Source organism: Lepidochelys kempii, chromosome 2 (assembly GCF_965140285.1).
Source record: "Lepidochelys kempii isolate rLepKem1 chromosome 2, rLepKem1.hap1, whole genome shotgun sequence".
NCBI lineage: Eukaryota > Metazoa > Chordata > Testudines > Cheloniidae > Lepidochelys > Lepidochelys kempii.
In genome coordinates, this window is record NC_136381.1 from 272,488,430 (window position 1) to 272,516,320 (window position 27,891).

The 27,891-nt window shown below is 46.3% G+C and overlaps 1 protein-coding gene across 18 annotated transcripts in view; it reads left to right on the forward strand.

Moving 5' to 3' along the window:
* SMARCD3 (SWI/SNF related BAF chromatin remodeling complex subunit D3) overlaps window positions 1–27,891 on the forward strand; it is a 225,019-nt gene that overhangs the window by 88,702 nt on the left and 108,426 nt on the right. For 12 of the 18 annotated variants that reach the window (XM_078851894.1, XM_078851895.1, XM_078851892.1 and 9 more), the window contains one exon: window positions 24,985–25,202. In XM_078851894.1, the coding sequence (XP_078708020.1) occupies window positions 24,985–25,202 (218 nt within the window). Of the gene's footprint in view, window positions 1–1,311; window positions 1,629–17,613; window positions 17,821–24,780; window positions 24,942–24,984; window positions 25,203–27,891 lie in introns of those variants that run through there. The other 6 variants (XM_078851906.1, XM_078851905.1, XM_073335003.2 and 3 more) reach the window with 6 other exon arrangements.

The following is a 27,891-nucleotide window of genomic DNA, read 5'->3' on the forward strand; positions in this document are numbered from 1 at the left end:
CTTTACCCATCTCTTCTTTTTCACTTAACTGGGCGTGGCAGGTATACTCCATGTTTCCCATAGTATGCAGCTTTTATTTCCTAGGGAAGACATGCTTTCAACAAAAATGATTAGGGGACTGGAACACATGAGTTATGAGGAGAGGCTGAGGGAGCTGGGATTGTTTAGCCTGCAGAAGAGAAGAATGAGGGGGGATTTGATAACTGCTTTCAACTACCTGAAAGGGGGTTCCAAAGAGGATGGCTCTAGACTGTTCTCAATGGTAGCAGATGACAGAACGAGCAGTAATGGTCTCAAGTTGCAGTGGGGGAGGTTTAGATTGGATATTAGGAAAAACTTTTTCACTAAGAGGGTGGTGAAACACTGGAATGCGTTACCTAGGGAGGTGGTAGAATCTCCTTCCTTAGAGGTTTTTAAGGTCAGGCTTGACAAAGCCCTGGCTGGGATGATTTAACTGGGAATTGGTCCTGCTTTGAGCAGGGGGTTGGACTAGATGACCTTCTGGGGTCCCTTCCAACCCTGATATTCTGTGATTCTATGATTCTATGATTCTTGTTTACATTAGGCTTTTTGTTACACCTGGCTTGATATTTATGCTTAATGGCACGCATGGTGTTATTGTTTGTGCCCATCAATCACCTTTGAGGTGTCTGTCACTCTAGTATGTAAGAATAAGGGCCGGTCACCCTGGCAAGGTTATGGGGGCATTGTAGAAGGGGAGCAGCAAATCAAGCAGCATGCCTCAGTCACTAGCTCTATGCTACATCCACTCCTTTTTTCACAGACTCCCCTTCTCTGTGTCCTTTTTCTGTTCTGTCTCTCTCTATCACACACACACACACACACACACACACACACGTTCTCACACTCTTTCTTACACACACACACACTCACTCTTCCCAGCTCTCTCTCTCCTGCTATTTCTCTTTCTTGTCTAAAGGGCTTAGTTCTCAGTCTCATTTGCTGGAAATGCTGCCAGTGAATGTTTGTGTGTGCTGCCTGCCAGGTCTCTGGGGAAAAGGCCTGGAAATACAGTGCAGGAGGAGTAGTGGGAGCAGGGGAAAGCCATTGTTTCTCACTGCTTGCTTGGTGCATTTTCCAACTGGAAAAATCTCTCTGTGAGGACTGAGTTTCTTGTCATTGCCGAAGCCCTGCCCCCCCATCCCATTGCTCAGAATCTGCCATCCCCTCATGCTGAGGAGGAGAGGTTGCCGTACTGCTACTAAAAAGCTCAGACGTGTTTTCAGTTTGCCTCCTGCTTATCTCTGTTGTTTGGACAGAGAGGTTTAAAAAGCTGGATTTTCTGTCCCTGCAGAGTAAACACAGAGAACCCGGCAGCACAAACTATTTCTGGCTTATCAGTTGAGGAATGCAGCAGCTGAGGATTAGCGTGAGTGGGCCGTCAGGAAAGCCCTGAAGGGGCCCCCTCCCCACTCAGCTCTATTAGAAGTGTGAGAGCCCAGCAGGACTCAGAGGGGAGAGTTGGAGAAAAAGGCAGAAAAGGGAAAGAAAGAGGAAGAGAGAGAGTGAGAGAGGCTGAGCAGACCCTGATGGCTACAGATGAAGTTACAGGAGGGGCTCGCAAAGCTACGAAAAGCAAACTTTTTGAGTTTCTGGTCCATGGGGTGGTGAGTCGGGAAAGTTAGTGAGCTGGTTTGGTCTGAATAGAGGAGTGAGTGGAGACTGGAGGCTCTGTGGTGGGCTGAAAGCAGCCCCTACAATATCTTCTGGGGGCTTCGGCGAAATGCCATATATTAGAACACAGAGATCTGTGAAGCCCCCAGAACATGCACAGAGTCATTGATAAAACAGGGTTGGGTTTGGGGGAATGTGTGCTGCAATTTCTGCTCTTGACTGTCCATGAATGGTGAATGGTTTGCTTTTGAACCTGATCACAGTGCAGGGTTTGAACTGGTTCTGACCCTAATGGGCTCATTGGACACTTGGTTCTGTTGTCAAACTTTTGTGTGTTGTTTGTTTTTTAATTCTGATGAAAGCCCAGTAAAGCTTTGAATGGTGCTGCCTCTGGTACTTGTCTTATACTTAGCTCTTCTCTATCTTCTGGCTACCTAACAGGTGGCTTTGAGGGGTTCTAAGAGATTAGCTCTGCAGGTCCTTAGCAGTCCATAGGCACTCATTGGTTAGGGAATCTTAGATGGTTTGGGTGCTATGCTTTAAGGAATCATTAAATCTTTATAAGATTACTACAGTGTTTGGAGACCTCCTGACACTCAAGCTCTCCATTTATGGGGAATTGCAAGCCCCTATCCCACCATTATTGGAGAACATGTTCTGCAGATGTTCCTGCCAGTGATTGAGAACAATCACAGCTTATGACATTGGGATTTCTTAAGGAGACTTTAAATTTAGCAAACATCAGAGTACTGGAAAGTCGTAGGAGTACAAATGCTGAATGAATTTCAATGATCATGTGAACTTTCTCTTTTGAGGTCTCCCTGCTATGACATTTCCAAGACATCAGCTGAGGGCTTCTATATCAAGATCACAGGAATCTTAAGCGCTCACTTTTCAGATTCCCTAAGTGTCTCCATAATTCAGGACATGCCAATCCTGGCTGTTTAGAGTGTAATTTGTAATTTACAAACATTAGATACAGTGAGATCTGCAAGGCTAGGGACATTGAAGTGGTATGCTGTTTGTGTAAGAACTGAGAGATGGTGACCATTGTACTTGTGTCCTACAGAACTAGTTAAGGAATATATTGTGAGAATACGCCTGATATATTGGGCTGGCCTGTGGAGTGGCTTGGCAGTGCATGTGTGGGTGGACATGCAGGTGTGGCCTGGTGGTGGGGGGTAGTGAGCGGGCATGTGGGCAGGGGCATCTGGGTTTCAGATGTGCAGGCATGCGGGGGTGGTATGGCAGTTGGCAGACATGCAGGTGTGGCCTGGTGGTAGGTAGGTGGGTGGGAATACTTGGGGTGGGTGGACATGCGTGGGTGGCCTGGCAGGTGGGAGCAGCCTGGCAGCAGGCAGGGAATCATCTGGGGGTGGCCTGGAAGCAGATGGCTGGGGATGATTTAGTTGGGGATTGGTCCTGCTTTGAGCAGGGGGTTGGACTAGATGACCTCCTGAGGTCCCTTCCAACCGTGATATTCTATGATTCTATGACAGCCTGGGGATGGATAATCAGGCATATGGGGTGGCCTGGTCGCAGGTGCATTGGCCTGTGGGGGCAGCCTGGTGAGCTCACAGTCTGTCACTCAGGAGTGGCCTGGCAGCAGATGGGTGTGTGGATGGGCACATGGGTGTGACTTGGTAGCGTGTGGCAGGCTTGCAGGGTGGCCTGGCGGTGGATGGGTGGGTGTGGATGGGTGGGTGTGCATCTGGGTGTGGATGAGAATGCCGGGATAGTCTGGTGGAAGGCAGGCGGGTGGATGGACACATGGGGTGTGTTTTTTGTTTTTTGTTTTGTTTTTTTACAGTTTCCAAGGTTTCTTTTTGTAATTCCAGACTAATTCACTTTTCTATGGTACTAGGAAGATTAAAGAACATAAGAATGGCCACACTGAGTCAGACCAACGGTCCATCTAGCCCAGTATTCTGTCTCTGACAGTGGCTGATGCCAGAAGCTTCAGAGGGAATTAGTAGAACAGGGCAATTGTCCAGTGATCCATCCACTGTCATACAGTCACAGCTTCTGTCAGTCAGAGGATTAGGGATACCTGTTTGGCTGAAATGGTTATTATAAAACACGTATGTGGACATGGTGTGATAGAGAAAAATTGGCTTCTGTAAAGGAGAATCAGGTCTCTTCAATGTTTGAAATTTTTGAGGATGTTGACAAAATGGTGGTTACAAGGGAACTGATTTCCATTGTTTGTTAGGACTTTCAAAGAGCCTTTGATGTAGTTTGTCAAAGAAGGGTATAAGGAAATTATTTCCTTTTCTGCACTGGGATTTCAGCCATCAGACTGTGTAGCTATAGTTGTGCAAGCCCCTGGTGTAGACACTTTTGCACCGTGACTTGCTTTAGTGCAGCTTTTCCCGGGTTTCAAGATCTGACAGGACCTCCTCTGCCCTATTCATCCCTTTATCCCCTCTCTATCAATGAAGTTGAGGCTTCTTGCCTGTTCTCCTCTAACCTGTAGACCTGCCTGAGTGACCCCATTGCTTCCTGCTTGCTTATCTCCTTCACCTACGCTCTCATCTCCTCCCTTGCCCTTCTCTTGAATCTCTCACTTTCTCCAGGCTTCTTCCCTTTACAACATAAGCACAGCTTAATCTTCCCTATCATAAAAAGTAACCCTTGACCCTACCTGCCTCCTCAACCACTGTCCCATCTCCCTTGCTCCGCCCACATAATTGAACGTGCCATTTGCAATTGTTGCCGTGATCTCTGTCTGTCTATCTGAGCAATCGATCATCACCATAGTATCTGAGACCCATTCATGTAAAATCAACGGTAATAAGAAAGTCCCAAATGGATTTATTGAAGTCTGTGGCTCTCCTCTCTGTTTGGGGTAAAGGCTCTTGCTAGGGTGAGGTTGATTGGTTGATTTGTTAGTTGAGGGGGATGTTTGAGGTATGTGGGGATAGGATACAGAGGGCGCTAGACAAATTAGAGGATTGGGCGAAAAGAAATCTGATGAGGTTCAACAAGGACAAGTGCAGAGCCCTGCACTTAGGACAGAAGAATCTCATGCACCGCTACAGACTAGGGACCGAATGGCTCGGCAGCAGTTCTGCAGAAAAGGACCTAGAGGTTACAGGGGACGAGAAGCTGGATATGAGTCAACAGTGTGCCCTTGTTGCCAAGAAGGCCAATGGCATTTTGGGCTGTATAAGTAGGGGCATTGCCAGCAGATCGAGGGATGTGATCTTTCTCCTCTATTCGACATTGGTGAGGCCTCATCTGGAGTACTGTTTCCAGTTTGGGCCCCACACTACAAGAAGGATGTGGAAAGAGTCCAGCAGAGGGCAACAAAAATGATTAGGGGACTGGAGCACATGACTTATGAGGAGAGACTGAGGGACCTGGGATTGTTTAGTCTGCAGAAGAGAAGAATGAGGGGGGATTTGATAGCTGCTTTCAACTACCTGAAAGGGTGTTCCAAAGAGAATGGATCTAGACTGTTCTCAGTGGTAGCTGATGACAGAACGAGGAGTAATGGTCTCAAGTTGCAGTGCGGGAAGTTTAGGTTGGATATTAGGAAAAACTTTTTCACTAGGAGGGTGGTGAAACACTGGAATGGGATTATCCAGTTGAATATCAGGGTTGGAAGGGACCCCAGAAGGTCATCTAGTCCAACCCCCTGCTCAAAGCAGGACCAATTCCCAGTTAAATCATCCCAGCCAGGGCTTTGTCAAGCCTGACCTTAAAAACCTCTAAGGAAGGAGATTCTACCACCTCCCTAGGTAACGCATTCCAGTGTTTCACCACCCTCTTAGTGAAAAAGTTTTTCCTAATATCCAATCTAAACCTCCCCCACTGCAACTTGAGACCATTACTCCTCGTTCTGTCATCTGCTACCATTGAGAACAGTCTAGAGCCATCCTCTTTGGAACCCCCTTTCAGGTAGTTGAAAGCAGCTATCAAATCCCCCCTCATTCTTCTCTTCTGCAGGCTAAACAATCCCAGCTCCCTCAGCCTCTCCTCATAACTCATGTGTTCCAGTCCCCTAATCATTTTTGTTGCCCTTCGCTGGACTCTCTCCAATTTATCCACATCCTTCTTGAAGTGTGGGGCCCAAAACTGGACACAGTACTCCAGATGAGGCCTCACCAATGTCGAATAGAGGGGAACGATCACGTCCCTCAGTCTGCTCGCTATGCCCCTACTTATACATCCCAAAATGCCATTGGCCTTGTTGGCAACAAGGGCACACTGCTGACTCATATCCAGCTTCTCGTCCACTGTCACCCCTAGGTCCTTTTCCGCAGAACTGCTGCCTAGCCATTCGGTCCCTAGTCTGTAGCTGTGCATTGGGAGGTGGTGGACTCTCCTTCCTTAGATATTTTTAAGGTCAGGCTTGACAAAGCCCTGGCTGGGTTGATTTAGTTGGGGATTGGTCCTGCTTTGAGCAGAGGGTTGGACTAGATGGCCTCCTGAGGTCCCTTCCAACCCTGATATTCTATGATTCTATATTGATACTCTGGATGTCATTCTTGCTATGAGGAGTCCGATGGCACCTTAAAGACTAGCAGATTTATTTGGGCCTAAGGTTTCGTGGGTAAAAAACCCCCTTCTTCAGATGCATGGAGTGAAAATTACAGATACTGGCATAAATATATATACTGGCACATGAACAGAAGGGAGTTACCTTACAAGTGGAGAACCAGTGTTGACAAGGCCAATTTAGTCAGGGTGGGTGTGGTCCACTCCCAATAATTGATGAGGAGGTGTCAATACCAAGAGAGGGAAAATTGTGTTTGTAGTGAGCCAGCCTCTCCCAGTCTGTATTCAAGCCCAAATTAATGGTGTTAAGTTTGCAAATGAATTGTAGCTCTGCAATTTCTCTTTGAAGGATGACTACTTTTAAATCTGTTATTGAATGTCCAGGGAGATTGAAGTGTTCTCCTACTGGCTTTTCTATGTTACTATTCCTGATGTCTGATTTGTGTCCATTTATTCTTTTACATAGAGACTGTCCAGTTTGGCCAATGTACATGGCAGAGGGGCATTGCTGGCACATGATGGCATATATCACATTGGTAGGTGTGCAGGTGAATGAGCCCCGATGGTGTGGCTGATGTGCTTGGGTCCTATGATGGTGTCTCTAGAGTAGATATGGGAACAGAGTAGGCAATGGGATTTGTTACAGGGATTGGTTCCTGGGTTAGTGTTTCTGTGGTGTGGTGTGTAGTTGCTGGTGAGTATTTGCTTCAGGTTGGGGGGCTGTCTGGAAGCAAGGATTGGCCTGCCTCCCAAGATCTGTGAGAGTGAGAGATCGTTTTCCAGAATAGGTTGTAGATCGTTGATGATGTGCTGGAGAGGTTTTAGTTGGGGGCTGTACGTGATGGCCAGTGATGTTCTGTTATTTTCCTTGTTGGGTCTGTCCTGTAGTAGGTGACTTCTGGATACCTGTCTCGCTCTGTCAATCTGTTTTCTCACGTCCCCAAGTGGGTATTGTAGTTTTAAGATGCTTGGTAAAGATCTTGTAGGTGTTTGTCTCTGTCTGAGGGATTGGAGCAAATGCGGTTATATTTTAGGGCTTGGCTAGACAATGGATCGTGTGATATCGGAGAATATTTTATTGCCCTTATGTAAATCCATGGTACGCCCACATCTTGAATACTGCGTACAGATGTGTCCCCTCATCTCAAAAAAGATATACTGGCATTAGAAAAGGTTCAGAAAAGGGCAAATAAAATGCTGAGGGCTTTGGAATGGGTCCCATATGAGGAGAGATTAAAGAGGCTAGGACTTTTCAGCTTGGAAAAGAGGTGACTAAGGGGGATATGATAGAGGTCTATAAAATCATGAGTGGTGTGGAGAAAGTGAATAAGGAAAAGTTATTTACTTGTTCCCATAATATAAGAAGTAGGGGCCACCAAATGAAATTAATGGGTAGCAGGTTTAAAACAAATAAAAGGAAGTTCTTCACTCAGCACACAGTCAACCTGTGGAACTCCTTGCCTGAGGAGGTTGTGAAGGCTAGGACTATAATAGGGTTTAAAAGAGAACTGGATAAATTCATGGAGGTTAAGTCCATTAATGGCTACTAGCCAGGATGGGTAAGGAATGGTGTCCCTAGCCTCTGTTTGGCGAGGGTGGAGATGGATGGCAGGAGAGAGATCACCAGATCATTACCTGTTAGGTTCACTCCCTCTGGGGCACCTGGCATTGGCCACTGTCGGTAGACAGGGTACTGGGCTGGATGGACCTTTTGTCTGACCCAGTATGGCCATTCTTATGTTCTTATGATGTGTCCGGGATGGAAGCTGGAGGCATGTAGGTAAGTATAGCGGTCAGTAGGTTTCCAGTATAGGGTGGTGTTTATGTGACCATCATTTATTTGCACTGTAGTGTCCAGGAAGTGGATCTCTTGTATGGACTGGTCCAGGCTGAGGTTGATGGTGGGGTGGAAATTGTTGAAATCCAGATAGAATTCTTCAAGGTTCTCCTTCCCGTGGGTCCATATGATGTAGCACAAGTAAAGGAGGAGTGTTAGGGGACAAGAGCTGAGGAAGTGTTGTTCTAAGTAGCCATAAAAATGTTGGCATACTGTGGGACCATGTGGGTATCCATAGCAGTGCCTCTGACTTGAAGGTATAAGTTGTCCCCAAATCTGAAATAGTTGTGGGTGAGGACAAAGTCACCAAGTTCAGCCACCAGGTTTGCCATGACATTATCGGGGATACTGTTCCTGACAGCTTGTAGTCCATCCTCATGTGGAATATTGGTGTAAAGAGCTTCTACATCCATGGTGGCCAGGATGGTGTTTTCAGGAAGATCACCAATGCATTGTCGTTTCCTCAGGAAGTCGGTGGTGTCTCGAAGATAGCTAGGAGTGCTGGTAGTGTAGGGTTTGAGGAGAGAGTCCAAATAGCCAGATAATCCTGCCGTAAGAGAGCCAATGCCTGAGATGATGGGGCTTCCAGGAGTTCCAGGTTTATGGAACTTGGGTAGCAGATAGAATACCTCTGTTTATGGTTCTAGGGGTGTGTCTGTGTAGATTGGTTCCTGTGCTATAGCAGGGAGTTTCTTGGGCAGATGGTGTAGTTTCTTTTGGTACTCCTCAGTGGGATTGGAGGATAGTGGCCTGTAGAATGTGGTGTTGGAGAGTTGCCTGGAAGCTTCCAGTTCATAATCCAACCTGTTCATGATGACTACAGCATCTCCTTTGTCATCCCCTTTAATTATAATGTCAGAGTTGTTTCTGAGGCTGTGGATGGCGTTGCGTTCTGTACAGCTGAGGTTATGGGGCAAGTGATGCTGTTTGTTAACAATTTTAGCCTGTGAAACGTCTGCAGAAGCTCTCTATGTAGAAGTCCAGTCTGTCATTTCGACCTTCAGGAGGAGCCATGCAGAATTCTTCTTTTTGTAGTGTCGGTAGGAGGGTTCCTGTGGGTCAGTGCAGGGTTCAGTGGTGTGTTGAAAATATTCCTTGAGTCATAAATGGCGAAAGTAGGCTTCTAGATCACCGCAGAACTGTATTATGTGCGTGGGGGTGGTGGGGCAGAAAGAGAGTCCCTGAGGTAGGACAGACTCTTCTGCCGGGCTACGTATGTGGTTGGATAGATTAACAATATTGTTAGGTGAGTTAAGGGTACTAGCGTTGTAGCCCCCTGTGGCATGTAGGAATTCAGATAGTTTACTGTCCTCTTTTCTCCGTAGAGAAGTGAAGTGTGCATTGTAAATGGCTTATCTCATTTTTGTAAAGTCCAGCTACGCAGTAGTTTGTGTGGAAGGCTGGTTTTGTATGAGAGTCTCCAGTTTGGAGAGCTCATTTTTGATCTGCTCCTGTTTGCTGTACAGGATGCTGATCAGGTGGTTCCTCAGTTTCTTTGAGGGTGTGTGGCACAGTCTCTCACCATAGTCAGTGTAGTATGTCGATTGCAATGGATTTTTTACCTTCAGTCCATTTGGTAAGAACATAAGAACGGCCATACTGGATCAGACCAAAGGTCCATCCAGCCCAGTATCCTGTCTGCTGACAGTGGCCAATGTCAGGTGCTCCAGAGGGAGTGAACATAACAGGTAATGATTAAGTGGTCTCTCTCCTGCCATCCATCTCCACCCTCTGACAAACAGAGGCTAGGGACACCATTCCTTACCCATCCTGGCTAATAGCCATTAATGATATCCATCTGTTTGCACTTGGACAGGAAGATGATGTCTGTCTGTATCTGTGTGAGTTTTTTCATGAAGTTGATGAATTTCCACTTTGTATGGCTAAATTCGGTGCCTTGCATGGTGCCAAGTATCCTCGTTGTTTTTTGTGGATACAGACTAACACAGCTACCCCTCTGATGTTTGGCACCATTCTTGCTATGGTATAAAGACTTTTTTGAAGAGGAAAGTTTTGCAGTGTTTCCCTAAAACTATCAGACTCTTGATTCACCTGATCTTCTCTGAAAATATGCTCCATGTCCAGATCCTCTCAAATGAGAGAGGTTTGTTTCCATCTTTCACACACTTTGGTTTCTACCCTGTCCACTTCACCCAAATTGCTTTCACTAATTACCTCTTCTCAGCCAAATATCAAGGCCTTTAAATAGGGTCCTTCTCGAACTTTCAGTCTCCTATCTTCTTATGGTTCTCTCTCCCTCATATCTTCTTCAACGTCTTCAATGTCTTACACCCTTCTCTGTGGGCATTTCCCAAGGCTTTATCCTTGTTCCTCTCCTTTCTTCTGTCTGCACACTGCTGGAAATGGCCCACCTTGATTATCACTACAAAAGGTCCCTCCCGCCACTCTCCTGCTGGTAATAGCTCACCTTAAGTGATCACTCTGGTTACAGTGTGTATGATAACACCCATTGTTTCATGTTCTCTATGTATATAAATCTCCCCACTGTATTTTCCACTGAATTCATCCGATGAAGTGAGCTGTAGCTCACGAAAGCTTATGCTCAAATAAATTCGTTAGTCTCTAAGGTGCCACAAGTACTCCTTTTCTTTTTATACTATTTCTAGGTGCTCTTATGCATAAGCATAGATTTAATTATCATCTTTGTGCTGATCTACTTGTCTGTTGATAAACTGTCTCCCTCTATCCAATCCTGCCTCTCAGGCTATCTTTCTGACATCTCCTTGTAAGGTGTCCAGCCATTATTTAAGCTCAGCTTGGCCAAAACTGAGCTAATAATAATCTTTTCCCATTCTCCCTTTTTCTGTCTGTGAATACTACCACAGTCCTTCATCTCATTCAGCTCTATGGTCTGCATGTCATCTTTGACTCCGCCTTCTCCTTCAACCCATGTATACAGGCAGTATCTAAATCTAGCCACTTCTTCTTGTACAGCCTCTCAAAGATCCAGCTTTTTTGGCTGGTACATACTGCCAAAGCTCTTGTCAAAGCAACTGTCACATTGCACTTTGATTCCTGTAATCTCTTCCTTTCTGGCCTTGACACTGCCAACCCAGGCCTCATTATGTTAATTCAAAATTCTGCTGAGAGGTTTATCTTCCTGTCCTGTGTTTCTGACCTATTCACCCTCCTTTTTTGTGTCCCTTTACTGGTCCCCCTTCTCCACCTTTTCAAACACAACCGTCTTCCGGCTATTTATTATTTGCATAACTGTAGTGCTGAGGAGTCCTAGTCATGGACCAGGATCCCTACAGTGCTGGGTGCTGTACAACTCAGTACAACAGGATGGTCCCTGCCCCAAGGAGTTTATAATGTCAGCCTAAGACAAGAGACAAAGGATGGATGCAGATAGATGGGGGAGTAAAAGGAAACAATAAAATAATATTAGTGATAGGCAGTGGCCACAACGTACCGGCAGCCTAACAGTTGTCAAGTTTTTTGTCAGCATCAATGCAAATGATGTCTTCTTGTGTAAGCCCGTCCCTCATTTGTCCCCCCCAGCTGTCAAATCAAATTTCTTCTTGCAATGTTATTGATACCAGCTCGGATTACCTGCTTTTCCCATAAGTATCTTTGTGCTTTTCCCCACACAGTCTGTTGTGCATGGAAGCTTTCCATGTTAAAATTTGTAAGTCCACCACCTTCTCCTCTTTTAAATCCCTCTTTAAAATTTATTTTTGCCATGATGCCTACTAATCACTACTAGTGTCTAGTATTGGCTAGACACTGAGACTTCTAATTTATGCAAACATACCCATCTGTTACCTTGTCCTCTTGACCAACCTCCACACCACATTTGTCTGCTTATCAACCTGGTCATAAAATTAAACTTTCAGTGCTCTGGGGCAAGGACTCTTTGTTTCATTCATTTGTACAGTACCTAGCACAATGGACCGGAGTCTCTAGGTCAGAGGTGGGCAAACAATGGCCCGTGGGCCATGTCCGCTCCTGAGCTCCTGGCCCGGGAGGCTGTCCTCCCTCCCCACAGCCACACCGCCGTGCAGCGCAATGCTCTGGGCGGTGTGGCTGCAGAGCCCAGCCTGACCCAGTGCTCTGTGCTGCACGGCACAGCTGCCTGTCTTGGTGCAGCTGCGCTGCAGCCACTGGTGCTCCAGGCAACGTGGTGGGGGGGGTTGGATAGACGGCAAGGGAGTTCAGGGGGTGGTCGGGGTGTGGATAGGGGTCAGGGTGGTCAGAGGGCAGGGAACGGAGGTTGAATGGGGGCAGGGGTCCCGTGGGGGCAGTAAGGAAGGAGAGGGGGAGTTGAATGGGGTGGTGGGGGGCAGTTAGGGGCAAGGGGTCCAGGGGCGGTCAGGGAGAATGGGTGGTTGGATGGGGCAGGGGTCTCAAGGAGGCAGTCAGGAAGGAGAGGGGGGAGTTGGATGTGGCGGCGGGGGGTCTGGGGGCAGTCAGGGGACTGAGAGCGGGGGGGGGTGGATGAGGCAGGGGACCGTCAGGGAACGGGGGGGTTGGATGAGGAAGGAGTCCTGGGGGGGCCGTCAGGGGGCGATAAGTGGGGGGTGAGATAGGGGGCGGGGGCCGGGCCATGCCTGGCTGTTTGGGGAGGCACAGTCTCCCCTAACCGGCCCTCCATACAATTTCAGAAACCCGATGCAGCCCTCAGGCCAAAAAGTTTGCCTGCCCCTGCTCTAGGCACTACCACAATATAAGTAAATAAATGATAAGGGGAATAAGTGGTCAGTTTTCCTTTTAGCTAAAGGCTAACAATGGAGCGTGGTGCCAGAAGAATCCATACAAGGAGAGGTTTCAGAGGAGCAGCCGTGTTAGTCTGTATTTGCAAAAAGAAGTATTGTTTAATTTATTTATCTGGAAAAGGAGTTGAGCCCTGATTTTTAATCTGCAGATTTTGCCACAAAACTCTTCATACATTGCTGGGTTCTAAATTAACTGAGGGAACCCTTCAGGAAAAAAGCCTAGACACTACAGTGACCTGTCCAGTATGCAGCCGCAGCCGCCGCCGCCGCCAAGAAAGATAGCAAAATATTAGCATGCATAAAACATGGGATGGAGAATAATATAGAAAATATTCCAATCAGAATCAATGGCATGCTCTCACCTGGAATATGGTGTTTGGTTTTGGTCATCCTAGCTACAAAAAAAGTTAGAGCAGAAAGAGAGGAGGCTCAGAGACTGGAGATAACAATTAGAGGCCTGAAGAAACTTCTTTGTCAGCAGCGAATAAAAAGAGGAGGACTATTTAATTTATGCAGGAAATGAAATAAAGGGGACGAGACAATGATATAAAATCATAGAAGTGTATGACTGAAAGGGCCCTCAATAGGTCATCTAGTCCAGTCCCCTGAACGATAACAAATGGTATAGAGAAGTAAATCGGGCAAGCTTCTTACCTTTTCTCATAATATAAGTACAAGGGCACAGTCAACAAAATTGAAAGATAAGTTTAAAACTGATAAAAGTAAATGATTTTTCCCAGCATGTAACTAGCCTGTGGAACTCACTGCCACAGTAGGTCATTGAGCCCAAGAGCATAATAAGTTAAAAGGGATTAGACAGTCACACAGGTAATAAAAATATAAAATTACATTCAATAGTGTAATTTTTTTTACAAGGGATATACATCTTGCTTCAGAACATAAGCCAACCTGAGACGTGCAGAGGCTATAAAGATACTTCCCCTTTGAATAAGTTATTCCACATCTCTCATGCAGGGCTTCTTGCACCTTCCCTGAAACATCAGGTCTCAGCCATTCTCAGAGACAGGATATTGGAGTTGATGGATCACTGCTTTGCTCTTTAGGGCAATTCCTGTGCTGGGTTATTAGACAAACAGAAACTCAGAGTATGTGCTAGGCAAATTGAGAAAAATTATGAGCAAAACTGATTGGAAGAGAGGAAGGTGATTGGGAATAGTCAAACCATCCCGATGTGTAGAAAGAATAGTAAATATGGCAGGCGACCAGCTTGGTTTAACAGTGAAATCCTTGCTGATCTTAAACCCAAAAAAGAAGCTTACAAGAAATGGAAGACTGGACAAATGACCAGGGAGGAGTATAAAAATATTGCTCAGGCATGCAGGAGCGAAATCAGGAAGGCCAAATCACACTTGGAGTTGCAGCTAGCAAGGGACGTTAAATGTAGCAAGAACGGTTTCTTCAGGTGTGTTAGCAACTAAAAGAAGGTCAAGGAAAGTGTGGGCCCCTTACTGAATGAGGGAGGCAACCTAGTGACAGAGGATGTGGAAAAAGCTAATGTATTTAATGCTTTTTTTGCCTCTGTCTTCACGAACAAGGTCAGCTCCCAGACTACTGCACTGGGCAGCACAGCATGGGGAGGAGGTGACCAGCCCTCTGTGGAGAAAGAAATGGTTCAGGACTATTTAGAAAAGCTGGACGTGCACAAGTTCATGGGGCCGGATGCGCTGCACCCTAGAGTGCTAAAGGAGTTGGCGGTTGTGATTGCAGAGCCATTGGCCGTTATCTTTGAAAACTCATGGCGATCGGGGGAGGTCCCGGATGACTGGAAAAAGGCTAATGTAGTGCCCATCTTTAAAAAAGGGAAGGAGGAGGATCTGGGGAATGACAGGCCATTCAGCCTCACCTCAGTCCCTGGAAAAATCATGGAGCAGGTCCTCAAGGAATCAATTCTGAAGCACTTAGAGGAGAGGAAAGTGATCAGGGACAGTTAGCATGGATTCACCAAGGGCAAGTCATGCCTGACTAATCTAATTGCCTTCTATGACGAGATAACTGGCTCTGTGGATGAGGGGAAAGCAGTGGACGTGTTGTTCCTTGACTTTAGAAAAGCTTTTGATACGGTCTCCCACAGTATTCTTGCCAGCAAGTTAAAGAAGTATGGGCTGGATGAATGGACTATAAGGTGGATAGAAAGCTGGCTAGATTGTCAGGCTCAACGGGTAGTGATCAATGACTCCGTGTCTAGTTGGCAGCCAGTATCAAGCAGAGTGCCCCAAGGGTCGGTCCTGGGGCTGGTTTTGTTCAGTATCTTCATTAATGATCTGGAGGATGGTGTGGATTGCACCCTCAGCAAGTTTGCAGATGACACTAAACTGGGAGGAGAGGTAGATACGCTGAGGGTAGGGATAGGATACCGAGGGCCCTAGACAAATTAGAGGATTGGGCCAAAAGAAATCTGATGAGGTTCAACAAGGACAAGTGCAGAGTCCTGCACTTAGGAAGGAAGAATCTCATGCACTACTACAGACTAGGGACCGAGTGGCTAGGCAGCAGTTCTGCAGAAAAGGACCTAGGGATTACAGTAGATGAAAAGCTGAATATGAGTCAAAGTGTGCCCTTGTTGCCAAGAAGGCTAATGGCATTTTGGGCTGTATAAGTAGGGGCATTGCCAGCAGATCAAGGGACATGATCATTCCCCTCTATTCAACATTGGTGAAGCCACACCTGGAGTACTGTGTCCAGTTTTGGGCCCCACACTACAAGAAGGATGTGGAAAAATTGGAAAGAGTCCAGTGGAGGGCAACAAAAATGATTAGGGGACTGGAACACATGACTTATGAGGAGAGACTGAGGGAACTGGGATTATTTAGTCTGCAGAAGAGAAGAAAGCAACTATCACCCCCCCCCCCATTCAACTATTTGAAAGGGGGTTCCAAAGAGGATGGATCTAGTCTGTTCTCAGTGGTACCTGATGACAGAATGAGGAGTATTGGTCTCAAGTTGCAGTGGGGGAGGTTTAGGTTGGATATTAGGAAAAACTTTTTCACTAGGAGGGTGGTGAAGCACTGGAATGGGTTACCTAGGGAGGTGGTGGAACCTCCTTCCTTAGAGGTTTTTAAGGTCAGGCTTGAGAAAGCCCTGGCTGGGATGATTTAGTTGGGGATTGGTCCTGCCTTGAGCAGGGGGTTGGACTCGATGACCTCCTGAGGTCTCTTCCAACCCTGATATTCTATTATTGCCAGCAGATCGAGGGAAGTGATTATTCCTCTCTATTTGGCACTGGTGAGGCCACATCTGGAGTGTTGTGTCCAGTTTTGGGGTCCCCACTGCAGAAAGGGTGTGGACAGATTGGAGAGAGTCCAGCGGAGGACTATGAAAATGATTAGGGGGCTGGGACGCATGACTTATGAGGAGAGCTGGTGGGAACTGGGCTTATTTAGTCTGTGGAAGAGAAGAGTGAGGGGGGATTTGAAAGCAGCCTTTAACTACGTGAAGGTGGGTTCCAAGGAGGATGCAGCTAGGCTGTTCTCAGTGGTGGCAGGTGACAAAACAAGGAGCAATAGTCTTAAGTTGCAGTGTGGGAGGTGCTAATTTCCTTCGATATTAGGAAAAACTATTTTACTAGGAGGGTGGTGAAGCACTGGAATGGGTTCCCTAGGGAGGTGGTGGAATCTCCGTCTTTAGAGATTTTTAAGGTCTGGCTTGACAAAGCCCTGGCTGGGATGATTTAGTTGGGATTGGTCCTGCATTGATCAGGGGGTTTCAGTAGATGGCCTGCTGAGGTCTCTTCCAACCCTAATCGTCTAAGATTCTATGCTTGGGAGAAAAAATTTAGGCAGAAAAAAGTGAATGAAAATTGGGAGGTCTTTAAGAAGTGCTTAGTAGTAGATGGCCAAAACCCCATGAGTCCACAAGAAAGAAAGAGAACAACTTTGGCTAAAAGCCCATTTTGGTTCAATGGGGAATTGAAAGCAGTAATTAGAAGTTTAAAAAAATGTAGATTACAAATGGGAACAAGGGTGAAATAGATAGCAATCACCAGAAGTTATCAAGTATAGAAAATTGATGAAGGTGAGGGCATAAGGGAAAATTCCCTTCCTGGCAGGGTTAAGGACAATAAGATGAAGTTTTTAAAATGTATTAGGAACAAAAGAAATCCAAGCAATTGTATATACCCATTAGTAGATGGAGAGGGTAAATTTGTAAATAATGATGCAAAAAAGGCAGAAGTGCTCAAAAATATTCTGCACTGGGAAAGAAACAGAATGATGTACTTCTGTCATATGAGGAAAATGAAGTACTTTCCAGTCCATCAGTAACTGAAGAGGATATTGAACAACATCTGCTAGGGATAAACATTGTTAAATAATCAAACTTTCAGTCAAGAATCGTAAAAGAGCTGGCTGAGGAGACTCCTGGCCTGCTGATATTAGTTCTTAATAAATCTTGGAATACTGGGGAAATTCCAGAAGACTGAAAGAGTGCTGGTGTTCTGATGCATGCATCGGATGAAATGGGTTTTAGCCCATGAAAGCTTATGCCCAAATAAATTTGTTAGTCTCTAAGGTGCCACAAGGACTCCTCGTTGTTTTTGCTGATACAGACTAACACGGCTACCACTCTGAAACTGGTGTTCTGCCAATATTTAAAAAGGGCAAGTAGGATCGTGGGGAAAATAATGGAAAAGCAGATACACGATTCAATCAGTAAAGAACTGAAGGATGGGAACAAAATTAATGCCAGTCAACTTGATTTTATGGAAAATAAAAAATCCAGTTTCATTTCATGTTGAGATTATAAAGGTGTTTGATAAAGTTAAGTGTGGAGATGACATACACTTGACTTCTGTAAGATGTTTAACTTAGTACCTCAAGCCATTCTGGTTAAAAAATTTGCATGATACAAAATTAATAAAGCACACATTAACTAGAAAGACCTAGCTAATGGATAGCTCTCAAAAAGTAATCATGAATAAGGAATCATCTTCAAATGTGGGTGTTTCTAGTGGGGTTCTTCAGGAATAGGTACTGGATCTGACGCTATTCGACATTTTCATCAATGATCTGGAAGTAAATATTAAATCAGTGCTGATAAAGACTGTGTGTTTCTTCGAAAGACATGCTGTAGTTCAAACTGGAATTATTTTGGGTAAGTTCTTTGGCCTGTGTTATTCAGGAGGTCAGACTAGACTGGGGTAGTCAATAGTTGGACTGTGGGCCAAGTATGGTTCACCAGACACTTTTGAATGGACACCAAAATCTTTTTATTTACTTATTGTTATCGTTGTTGTTGTTTTGTACTATTTTCTCTGAAGTCTAGACCTTGACTATACTTTGACCAAGAAATTTGGACCTTGACAAAAAATAATTGACTACCCCATCTGGCCTTGGAATCTATGAATTTATAAAAAAAGGGTGTTGAAAAATTGGAGGGGGTGCAAAAAAGAGAGACAAATTATTTGAGGGGTGGAGAAAATGCCTTTCAATGAAAGACTTAAGGAACTCAATCTGTATATTTTATCAAAAAGAAGATTGAGAGGTGACTTGATTATAGAGTATAAGTACTTCTATGGGGCGAGAAGACTGAGCACTAAAAGACTCTGTAATCTAGCAGAAAAAGGCATAACAGGACCCAAGGCTGGAAGCAGAAGCCAGACAAATTCAAATTAGAAATACGATACAGATTTTTCACAGTGAGGGAGATTAACCACTGGAACACACTACCAGAAAGGTGGTAGATCTCCATCTTTTGATGTCTTAAAGTACAGACTGAAAGTCTCTTCAAAGATCTGATTTAGCCAAACACAAGTTACTCGTAATAATAAAGAGGTAACAGGGTGAAATGTAGTGGCAATACAGTGCTGCACAGACAATCCAGGAAGTTTTTGGAAAGCGTAGGGGACAGTTTCCTGGAGCAAGTGCTGGAAGAGCCAACTAGGGGCAGAGCTCTTCTTGACCTGCTGCTCACAAATCGGGAAGAATCAGTAGGGGAAGCAAAAGTGGATGGGAACCTGGGAGGCAGTGACCATGAGGTGGTCGAGTTCAGGATCCGGACACAGGGAAGAAAGGAGAGCAGCAGAATATGGACGCTGGACTTCAGAATAGCAGACTTTGACAACCTCAGGGAACTGATGGGTAGGATCCCCTGGGAGAATAACATGAGGGGAAAAGGAGTCCAGGAGAGCTGGCTGTATTTTAAAGAATCCTTATTGAGGTTACAGGGACAAACCATTCCGATGTGTAGAAAGAATAGTAAATATGGCAGGCGACCGGCTTGGCTTAACAGTGAAATCCTTGCGGATCTTAAACATAAAAAAGAAGCTTACGAGAAGTGGAAGATTGGACAAATGACCCAGCAAGAGTATAAAAATGCTGCTCGGGCATGTAGGAATGAAATCAGGAGGGCCAAATCGCACCTGGAGCTGCAGCTAGAAAGAGATGTTAAGAGTAACAAGAAAGGTTTCTTCACGTATGTTGGCAATAAGAAGAAAGCCAAGGAAAGTGTGGGCCCCTTACTGAATGAGGGGGGCAACCTAGTGACAGAGGATGTGGAAAAAGCTAATGTACTCAATGCTTTTTTTGCCTCTATCTTCATGAATAAGGTCAGCTCCCAGACTGCTGCGCTGGGCAACGCAGCAAGGGGAGTAGGTGGCCAGCCCCCTGTGGGGAAAGAAGTGGTTTGGGACTATTTAGAAAAGCTGGACGTGCACAAGTCCATGGGGCCGGACGCATTGCATCCGAGAGTGCTAAAGAAGTTGGCGGCTGTGATTGCAGAGCCATTGGCCATTATCTTTGAAAACTCATGGCGATCGGGGGAGGTACCGGACGACTGGAAAAAGGCTAATGTAGTGCCCATCTTTAAAAAAGGGAAGAAGGAGGTTCCTGGGAACTACAGGCCAGTCAGCCTTACCTCAGTCCCCAGAAAAATCATGGAGCAGGTCCTCAAGGAATCAATCCTGAAGCACTTACACGAGAGGAAAGTGATCAGGAACAGTCAGCATGGATTCACCAAGGGAAGGTCATGCCTGACTAATCTAATCGTCTTCTATGATGAGATTACTGGTTCTGTGGATGAAGGGAAAGCAGTGGATGTATTGTTTCTTGACTTTAGCAAAGCTTTTGACATGGTCTCCCACAGTATTCTTGCCAGCAAGTTAAAGAAGTATGGGCTGGATGAATGCACTATAAGGTGGGTAGAAAGTTAGCTAGATTGTCGGGCTCAACGGGTAGTGATCAATGGCTCCATTTCTAGATGGCAGCCGGTATCAAGTGGAGTGCCCCAAGGGTCGGTCCTGGGGCCAGTTTTGTTCAATATCTTCATAAATGATCTGGAGGATGGTGTGGATTGCATTCTCCGCAAATTTGCGGATGATACTAAACTAGGAGGAGTGGTAGATATGGTGGCAGGTAGGGATAGGATACAGAGGGCCCTAGACAAATTAGAGGATTGGGCCAAAAGAAATCTGATGAGGTTCAACAAGGATAAGTGCCGAGTCCTGCACTTAGGACGGAAGAATCCCATGCACCGCTACAGACTAGGGACCAAATGGCTAGGCAGCAGTTCTGCGGAAAAGGACCTAGGGGTGACAGTGGACGAGAAGCTGGATATGAGTCAACAGTGTGCCCTTGTTGCCAAGAAGGCCATTGGCATTTTGGGATGTATAAGTAGGGGCATAGCCAGCAGATCAAGGGACATGATCGTTTCCCTCTATTCGACATTGGTGAGACCTCATCTGGAGTACTGTGTCCAGTTTTGGGCCCCACACTACAAGAAGGATGTGAAAAAATTGGAGAGAGTCCAGCTAAGGGCAACAAAAATTATTAGGGGTCTGGAACACATGACTTATGAGGAGAGACTGAGGGAACTGGGATTGTTTAGTCTGCAGAAGAGAAGAATGAGGGGGGATTTGATAGCTGCTTTCAACTGCCTGAGAGGTGGTTCCAAAGAGGATGGTTCTAGACTATTCTCAGTGGTAGAAGATGACAAGACAAGGAGTAATGGTCTCAAGTTGCAGTGGGGGAGATTTAGGTTGGATATTAGAAAAAACCTTTTCACTAGGAGGGTGGTGAAACACTGGAATGCGTTACCTAGGCAGGTGGTAGAATCTCCTTCCTTAGAAGTTTTTAAGGTCAGGCTTGACAAAGCCGTGGCTGGGATGATTTAACTGGGGATTGGTCCTGCTTTGAGCAGGGGGTTGGACTAGATGACCTCCTGAGGTCCCTTCCAACCCTGATATTCTATTATTCTATGATTCTATACAGGAGGTCAGACTAGATAATTTGTGGGTTTTTTCTGGCCTTAAATTGTATGAATCTATAAATGAAATTGAGGAGTAGAGTTGGAATTGGGCCCTCCAATTATGGGGACATGGGCTATGTGGATAGTTCTGTTGTAATCCTCAGCAAAGCAGTGGTTCAACAACATTGCAGTTTAAACTGACGTCATTATTTTTTGTAATTAAGCTACACTGAGGTGCATGGAGCTCTTATATCTGATGTCTTCCTTAGTCTGCAGACTGGCAGCATGTTAATTGATCACCATTTTGTTGTACTGGTTTTGTTTGTAACTATAAGAGCTATTATTTATGTATTTGAATGGTTGTATCACCTAGAAGCCCCCATTAAAGATTTGGGGTCCCATTGTGTTAGGCACTGAACACCCACATATCACAAAAAGATGATGGCTGCCTCAAAAAGCTTATGGTCTAGGTATCAGCTTACAATCCTAGAAACAGTGTTTTGTGCATGAAAAATTTTAGCTTGTGCTGCCCAATATGCAGTGATGGGTGGAGTCTGCAGCAAATGCCACAGCTGTGGAATCCTGGAATACTTGGTCCCTGATTATAGGGCATGGGATAGTGCAGGGAACTGGAGGACTAGAATGCTTGCTGGAAATGAGTGAAGTGAGAGATTCTAAGGAGTAGGAATTGAAGCACTGAAATTTCTACTTAGTAACTCTGTGATAGACATTAGAGAAGGCAATGTCTATTAGGTCATATTTATAGTCATCCTGGAAAGAGAGGAGAGGCTGTAAAGGATTATTTACAGCCCTTTTTCCTATACTTGTTCCAGTCCAATTTTAAATGTTGCTGTCAATTGGGCTTTCACCACTTCCTTGAGAGACTATTACCAAAAGGCAGGGTTCCCTAAGATACAGTCTTAATTTCGTCCTATTACTCCGAGTGATACCACTACTTATCGCTCTAGAAAAGTCTTCTCCCTTGTGGGTGTTCAAACCTGTCATTAATAGCTGCCATCATGTGCTGCCAGCACCTTGGATGCTGTTGCCTAGCCAAGCTGTACTGTGCTCTTTTACATTTGGACATTTTTGTTCTTTTTAAAACTTCTCATTTGTCAATCTCTTTACATTATTGAAGAGCCCAGGGTTGAGGGCTGCATTCCAGATGGAGTCCCCCTGGAGCATGGAGGCATGGTACCTTTATTGGGCTCCAGGGGGACTCCAACTGGAATACAGCACTCAACCTTGGGCTCTTCATATGCAACCCAAAACTGACCTAGCTTTTTTACAGCCATTTTGCATTGTAAACTGCCATCTAACTTGCTGGACTATTTCAGGCATTGCTGCTCTTCTCGTTTGCTTCTCCCATTGCCTGTCCACATTTCAGATTAGTTTCCTGCAGCTGCACAGATTCAGCCTGAGTCTCATTTTGTCATTTCAGTCTTTTAGGTGCTCTGTTGTTAAAGTTCTTGTAACAGGACTCTTGTGTCTGCAGTAAGAATGCAAAGAGAAGCACAATCATATTAAAACCAGGAGATGTGCAGTCTTGTGCCGTCCTTCATCTGTACTATATGACAGGAGGAAGCTGCTTGAGAAAAGGGGAGGAGGAGAGACACTGAGGAGGTGAGAGAATTGAATTGGAAGGGAGGAGAGTGAGAAACAAAAGACAGGACAAGCTGTAAAACAGAAGAAAGGAGAGACTGGAAAGGATGAAGGAGAGAGGCAGCACCTCATGGCAATGCGGAGCATGCTGCTGTCTGGAGGGGCCTAAGGCACTGACAATGTGCTCAGCTCTGCACAAGACACAGTACCGACAGGCCTTCCCCTCAGGAGCACAGAGAAGACCAGATGCACTAGGGCACCCTGAGGAGGATATTAGATTAGGTGTTGCCTCCTTGTCCTCTCCTCTGGCATTCAAAGTTTGTTCCACATCTAAGGACAGCGTAGAAGAAGGTGCAGAGGTGGGGGTGGGAGAAGGAAAGTAATTAGGCAAAGCAGGGGGTGGACAAGGTGTGAGGGGGACATAAGAATTTAAATGGAAGATGTCAGCCAGAATAGTACTAACCATATTTCTTGGTGGAGCTACTCTTCCTCTGTGACAGGCGATATTTGTTTGGTACCCACACTGTTTTAATGCCCAACAAGAAAAAGGGGAGCCAACAGGAAGTTCAGAAAGTAGGATATAGGCCAGTAACTGGGTTGGCCCACCCAACTTTGCTATTCTGGCCATAATTCGTCCTTTGCAGACACAGATAGCTGGGCCCACAATCTTGTTTCTCCTGGCCAGGCAGTTTTCAAGGGAGTGGACATGGGGCAGCAGAGCTGCGGTGATTGACAGGCAACAGCAGGGCCCACAGTCCGTTTTCTCCATGCTGGAAGGCAGCCACGGTTTGTGGATTGACAGCCAACAGGAGATTCTAAATACAAGATTTAGTGTGAAGTATTTTTAAGCCATTTCCTTTTGCTGACTGCTGGGTTTGGGGGGTGGGGAGTGTGGTGGAGGAGAGAGCCATAGTTTCCAAAGAGTTGTCATAACAGTGTTTGCAGCTCAGCCAATGGTACAGGCTGGGACAGGTGAAGAAGTTCTCGGCTGTATACAAAGGCTTCTCTTTTACTGGTTTACTGCCCCCTCCCTCTCCTTTACCCAGTTGCAGCTCCCACAGTCAGTCTCCCATACTAGCTCTATTATCTGCACTCACTAGCCATGCCCACTCTGTCTTCTGAGCTGGTCTCTCCTCTATCCCCCTCCCATTAACAGTGCAAGCAAAGGTTGTCTGTGCCTCTGCCCCTAAGCCCTCCTATAATTTTCTGTTACTATCCACACCGCCCCTACCTTCACTCTAACATTCTGCCACCTCTGTAATGCAACCAGCCCCTTGGAATCTAAGGAAGAGCTATTTTCTAAGGCTTATGAGGAGCAGGGAGCCTGATGAGGTTTGGTGTTGGTGGGTGGGGTAGTATAGTATACTGGCTAGCTAGTCTGGAGGTGTGGACTAAGCTCCTGGCTTTTGTGATGTTTATGTGGACTGTTCTGTTAAACACTTGCTCACTACCTGCGGCTGGAGCAGGTGCTTTGTTATCTGATCTATACATCACTTGCGCATTGGACTCAGAAGTCATCAAAGAACTCATTGGTGCATACACCATGCTCTGTCAAGAGTGATGGTGCCATTGAAATCATAATAAATAAGGGTAACAGTTTGATGTGTCCAGGAGTTGGGCTTGCATTTTTAAAATGAGATTAATCTTGGTGATTGATTCTTGGAGGGCTATACCTCTTTAGGGCTAGGACTGACTTTATGCTGTGTCTTGTATAGCACTGATCTCATGGTCTGACTCAAAACCACTGAAGTCAATGGAGATGTCAGGAGACTTTAGCATTCCTAAGGAAATGTTATCAGGCTCTCATGTTCCCCTGTTATTGGGGAATGCCTGATCAAAGAGATGACTCTTTTCTGTAGCCACATCTTCTCACTTTATAGGCTTATTCTGATCCTTGGTGATAGTGTATCCTGAAGTGGAAGGCCTTTATGGAGAACTCTCTTCCCCCAGTACTTTAAAGTTTCACCTTTGACTGCCAGCTATAATGTCCCTTGATCACAGTAGCTCAGTCAGCATAAAGGATCACTGGTGTGATATGGTGTCATCATCAGTCTTGATTAACATGTAGACCACAGCATGTTGGCCCAGATGTAGCTTCTACATGATCTTTACGGTCAGTCCAAGAGAGAATGCTGCAGTAATCTGGCCTGGATCTGTCACCCACCCGCTCAACATCTAATTTTATCAAACAAAATTACTTACCCAGCCGCTCAACATCTTGCTGTGTGAAGTATTTTTCCTTACTACCTCCCAGCCTACTCTCTTATCAGGTTCCTCTCTCTAATGACCAAAAAGTGCCAGGCCTGAGTCCATCACTTTGTCCTGCTGCATTGGTGCTTATTAGAATGGTCAAAGCTTGGAAACTTTATGGTCTTTACATGGGAGCTAGTTGCTGCCGTCATGCCAACCCCTTTGCTGTTGCAATAACTGTGACCAAACAGACATTTTATTTCTGTTTTGCTTCCTCCCTAGCGCCCTGGGATGCCATCAGGTGCTCGAATGCCCCACCAGGGGGCTCCAATGGGTCCCCCAGGCTCACCCTACGTTGGAAGCCCCTCAGTGCGCCCTGGGATGCCCCAAACAGTGATGGAACCAACACGAAAGCGCACAGCACCTCAGCAGGTGCAGCAACCGCAGGTGCAACCGCAGGTGCAGCCGCAGCAGCAAGCAACTCCGACCCGAACCCGGAGGTGAGCGCACTGCAAGAGAAGAAGGGAGGGTACCTGTGGGAGGAAGAACCAGCCTCCTTTGCAACTGTGTGACAGCCTTAAACATGTAGGCAACAAATCAGTGGATTTATAGGTAAGGCTACGTTTTAGTCATGGGTATTTTTAGTAAAAGTCAGGGACAGGTCACCGGCAGTAAACAAAAATTCACAGCCTGTGACCTGTCCCTGACTCTTACTAAAAACGCCCATGACTAAAACGTGTGGCGGGGGCTGCCCAGGGGCCCTGCGGGTGCTGAGGCAGAGCAGCCCAGGTGCCGGGGAGGCATGAGCGACAACGCGCAGCCTGGGACCCCTGCCGGTGCTGGGAGGCAGGGGGTTGGCGGGGCCAGTAGGCTCCCTGCTGGCTCCGCGCCTCCCTTTCCTCACCCCCAGCAGCAGAGTTTGGGTGTGGGAGGGGATAGGGGGTGGGGCCTTGGACAGGTTGAGGCAGGCTCTGGGTGGCGCTTACATGGGGACGTCCTCCTCACTCCCTGCTAGGCAGAAGTGTGGCTAGGCAGCTCTGCAGGCTGCCTCCGCCCGCAGGCACCGCCCCTGCAGTTCCCATTGGCCGCAGTTCCTGGTCAATGGGAGCTGTGAAGCCAGCACTCTGGGTGGAGGCAGGTGTGCAGAGCCACCTGGCCACGCCTCCGCCTAGCAGCTGAACAAGGGGGATGTCGCTGCTTCCGGGGAGCCCCCCAGATAAGTGCCGCCCAGAGCGTGCCTCACCCCAACCCGTGCCCCAACCCTTTGCCCCTTCCACCCCCAAACTCTGCTGCATGTGTGCGTGTGTGTGTATGTGTGGCCTGAGACTGCCCCAGCAGCAGCCGGTGCGTCTGGCTCAGGGGCTGCCTGAGCTGTCCCTGAGCCAGGCGCACTGGCTGCTGCAGAAGTCACGGAAAGTCACGGAATCCATGACTTCCGTGACCTCTTTGACAAACTCGCAGCCTTATTTATAGGGTGTATGCTGCTTGGAGCAGGGACTGTGACAATGCAAAATTCACTGAATAGTTTTTCATTGGTGAATTGTCTCTGAGCAGATCTTGATTTCTATTCATTTTCTTGTTATTTGGAGTTATTAGAATGTTTGGTGCATGTTTCAGGCTATGGGGTCTAGTTGTATTTAATCTATAGAGTATTTGCTAACTACTTATTTTGACTTTGTCTTCAACTCTTTGTTGTTTGTGATATATGACTGGTCACATATTTTGCATAATAATACTCCTGCTCCCTGATTGGTTAACTGAATATTTTATAAACAGGAGCAGGCAAATCAGAGATTTCAGCTTCGTAGCGTGAATACTTATACCGTGAGCACTAGTGCAAAATGCATTTTCATAAATATTCATGAGATGTTCATTGTCTACAAACATTCTCTGGTGAAATTCACTAATGAAATTTACAGGAAGTAACTAGCTAGAGTTGGAGGGGGGCATTTTTGATGTGTATGTACTTTTCTGGCAGAATTTGCCCATCTTTAATCTCATACAACACCCAGTGCACTGCTGGCAATTAAATAAAGTGTGAGCCAATTCCTCAAGCCTAGATTTATGGCTGATAAGTGCTTGAGGGACATTCACCTACAGACTCTGCACAATGACTGTGCAAACATTATGGGTACTTGCAGGGTCAGGCAATGTATTAGTGGTGTCAGTACATATGGTTGCATGTAATACCTGCTTCTTTAGGTTCAGTGCACTGGGAGCTCCTGTGAGTCCAGGGTATTTGCACTGCAGCATCTAGCAAGCGTTAAGAGTGTGTACTGAGAATGTCCATGTATCTGGGATGCACCCTAGAAAGGCCCCAGCAGCAAGAGTGTTAGTGGATTAAGGGTGAGTGCAGTTCCCAAGGGTCGTCACATGGGAATTAGTCTGTTTCATGTCCCCGTTACAGAAGAAAACACCTTCTTATCCTCAGATTTTCTTGCCGTTTGAAACCCTGTTGTAGCGAGTGAGCCCTGCTCACCTGAAGCCTTCCAGGAGGCACCAAAAGGCTTCCAGTGTTTCCTCCATCATATCTCCTCTCCATGGAGTTTATTGTATTCTTTACCCTGGTTTTCTTTCCCTCCCCTGTCCCCTTCTCAGAAGTTCCTCTGCTTTCCCCGCGCTAACTCCCCTACCATCTCTGGCAGGCTTAGGGGAGGGGGTAAATATCCTTGCCACGGGAGGCTCGGTGTAGGCAGAAAGGGGATAAATTCCCTGGTCTCTATCAGACTTTGGGGGAATGGATGGGGTGTAATGCCCCTTCAGTTTTACTGGGTGCTCCAGGTCACATTCCCATTTCCTTTAGGCTCTGGCTCACCCAGTCACTGTTTCTCGCCTGCAATTATTGTGGCATTACCTCCTTAACTGTCATTTCTGGGGTGTTTTTTTCCTTCTCCAGCTGTTCCCTAGGTCTGGTGAGAGTCACTAGCCCCTCCCTCTGTGGCCAGGCCAGAGGCACTAGCTCCTCCCTTGCCCCTACCCCTGACCCCCATGCTCTCCCCCTAGATCAGATCAGAATCCCAGCCCCGCCCCCAGAAACTGCCATGGAATGTTTCGGCTCCAGCATTTCTCACTTCCTAAAGGGGCCACTGTCTCAAGAGGGCATCCTGCCCATGTGGCCAGTGGATGGGTGTGTAAATACTCTGGGCCAAATCGAGAGCTGGGCCAGAGGGAGGGAGGGTCAGTTTACAT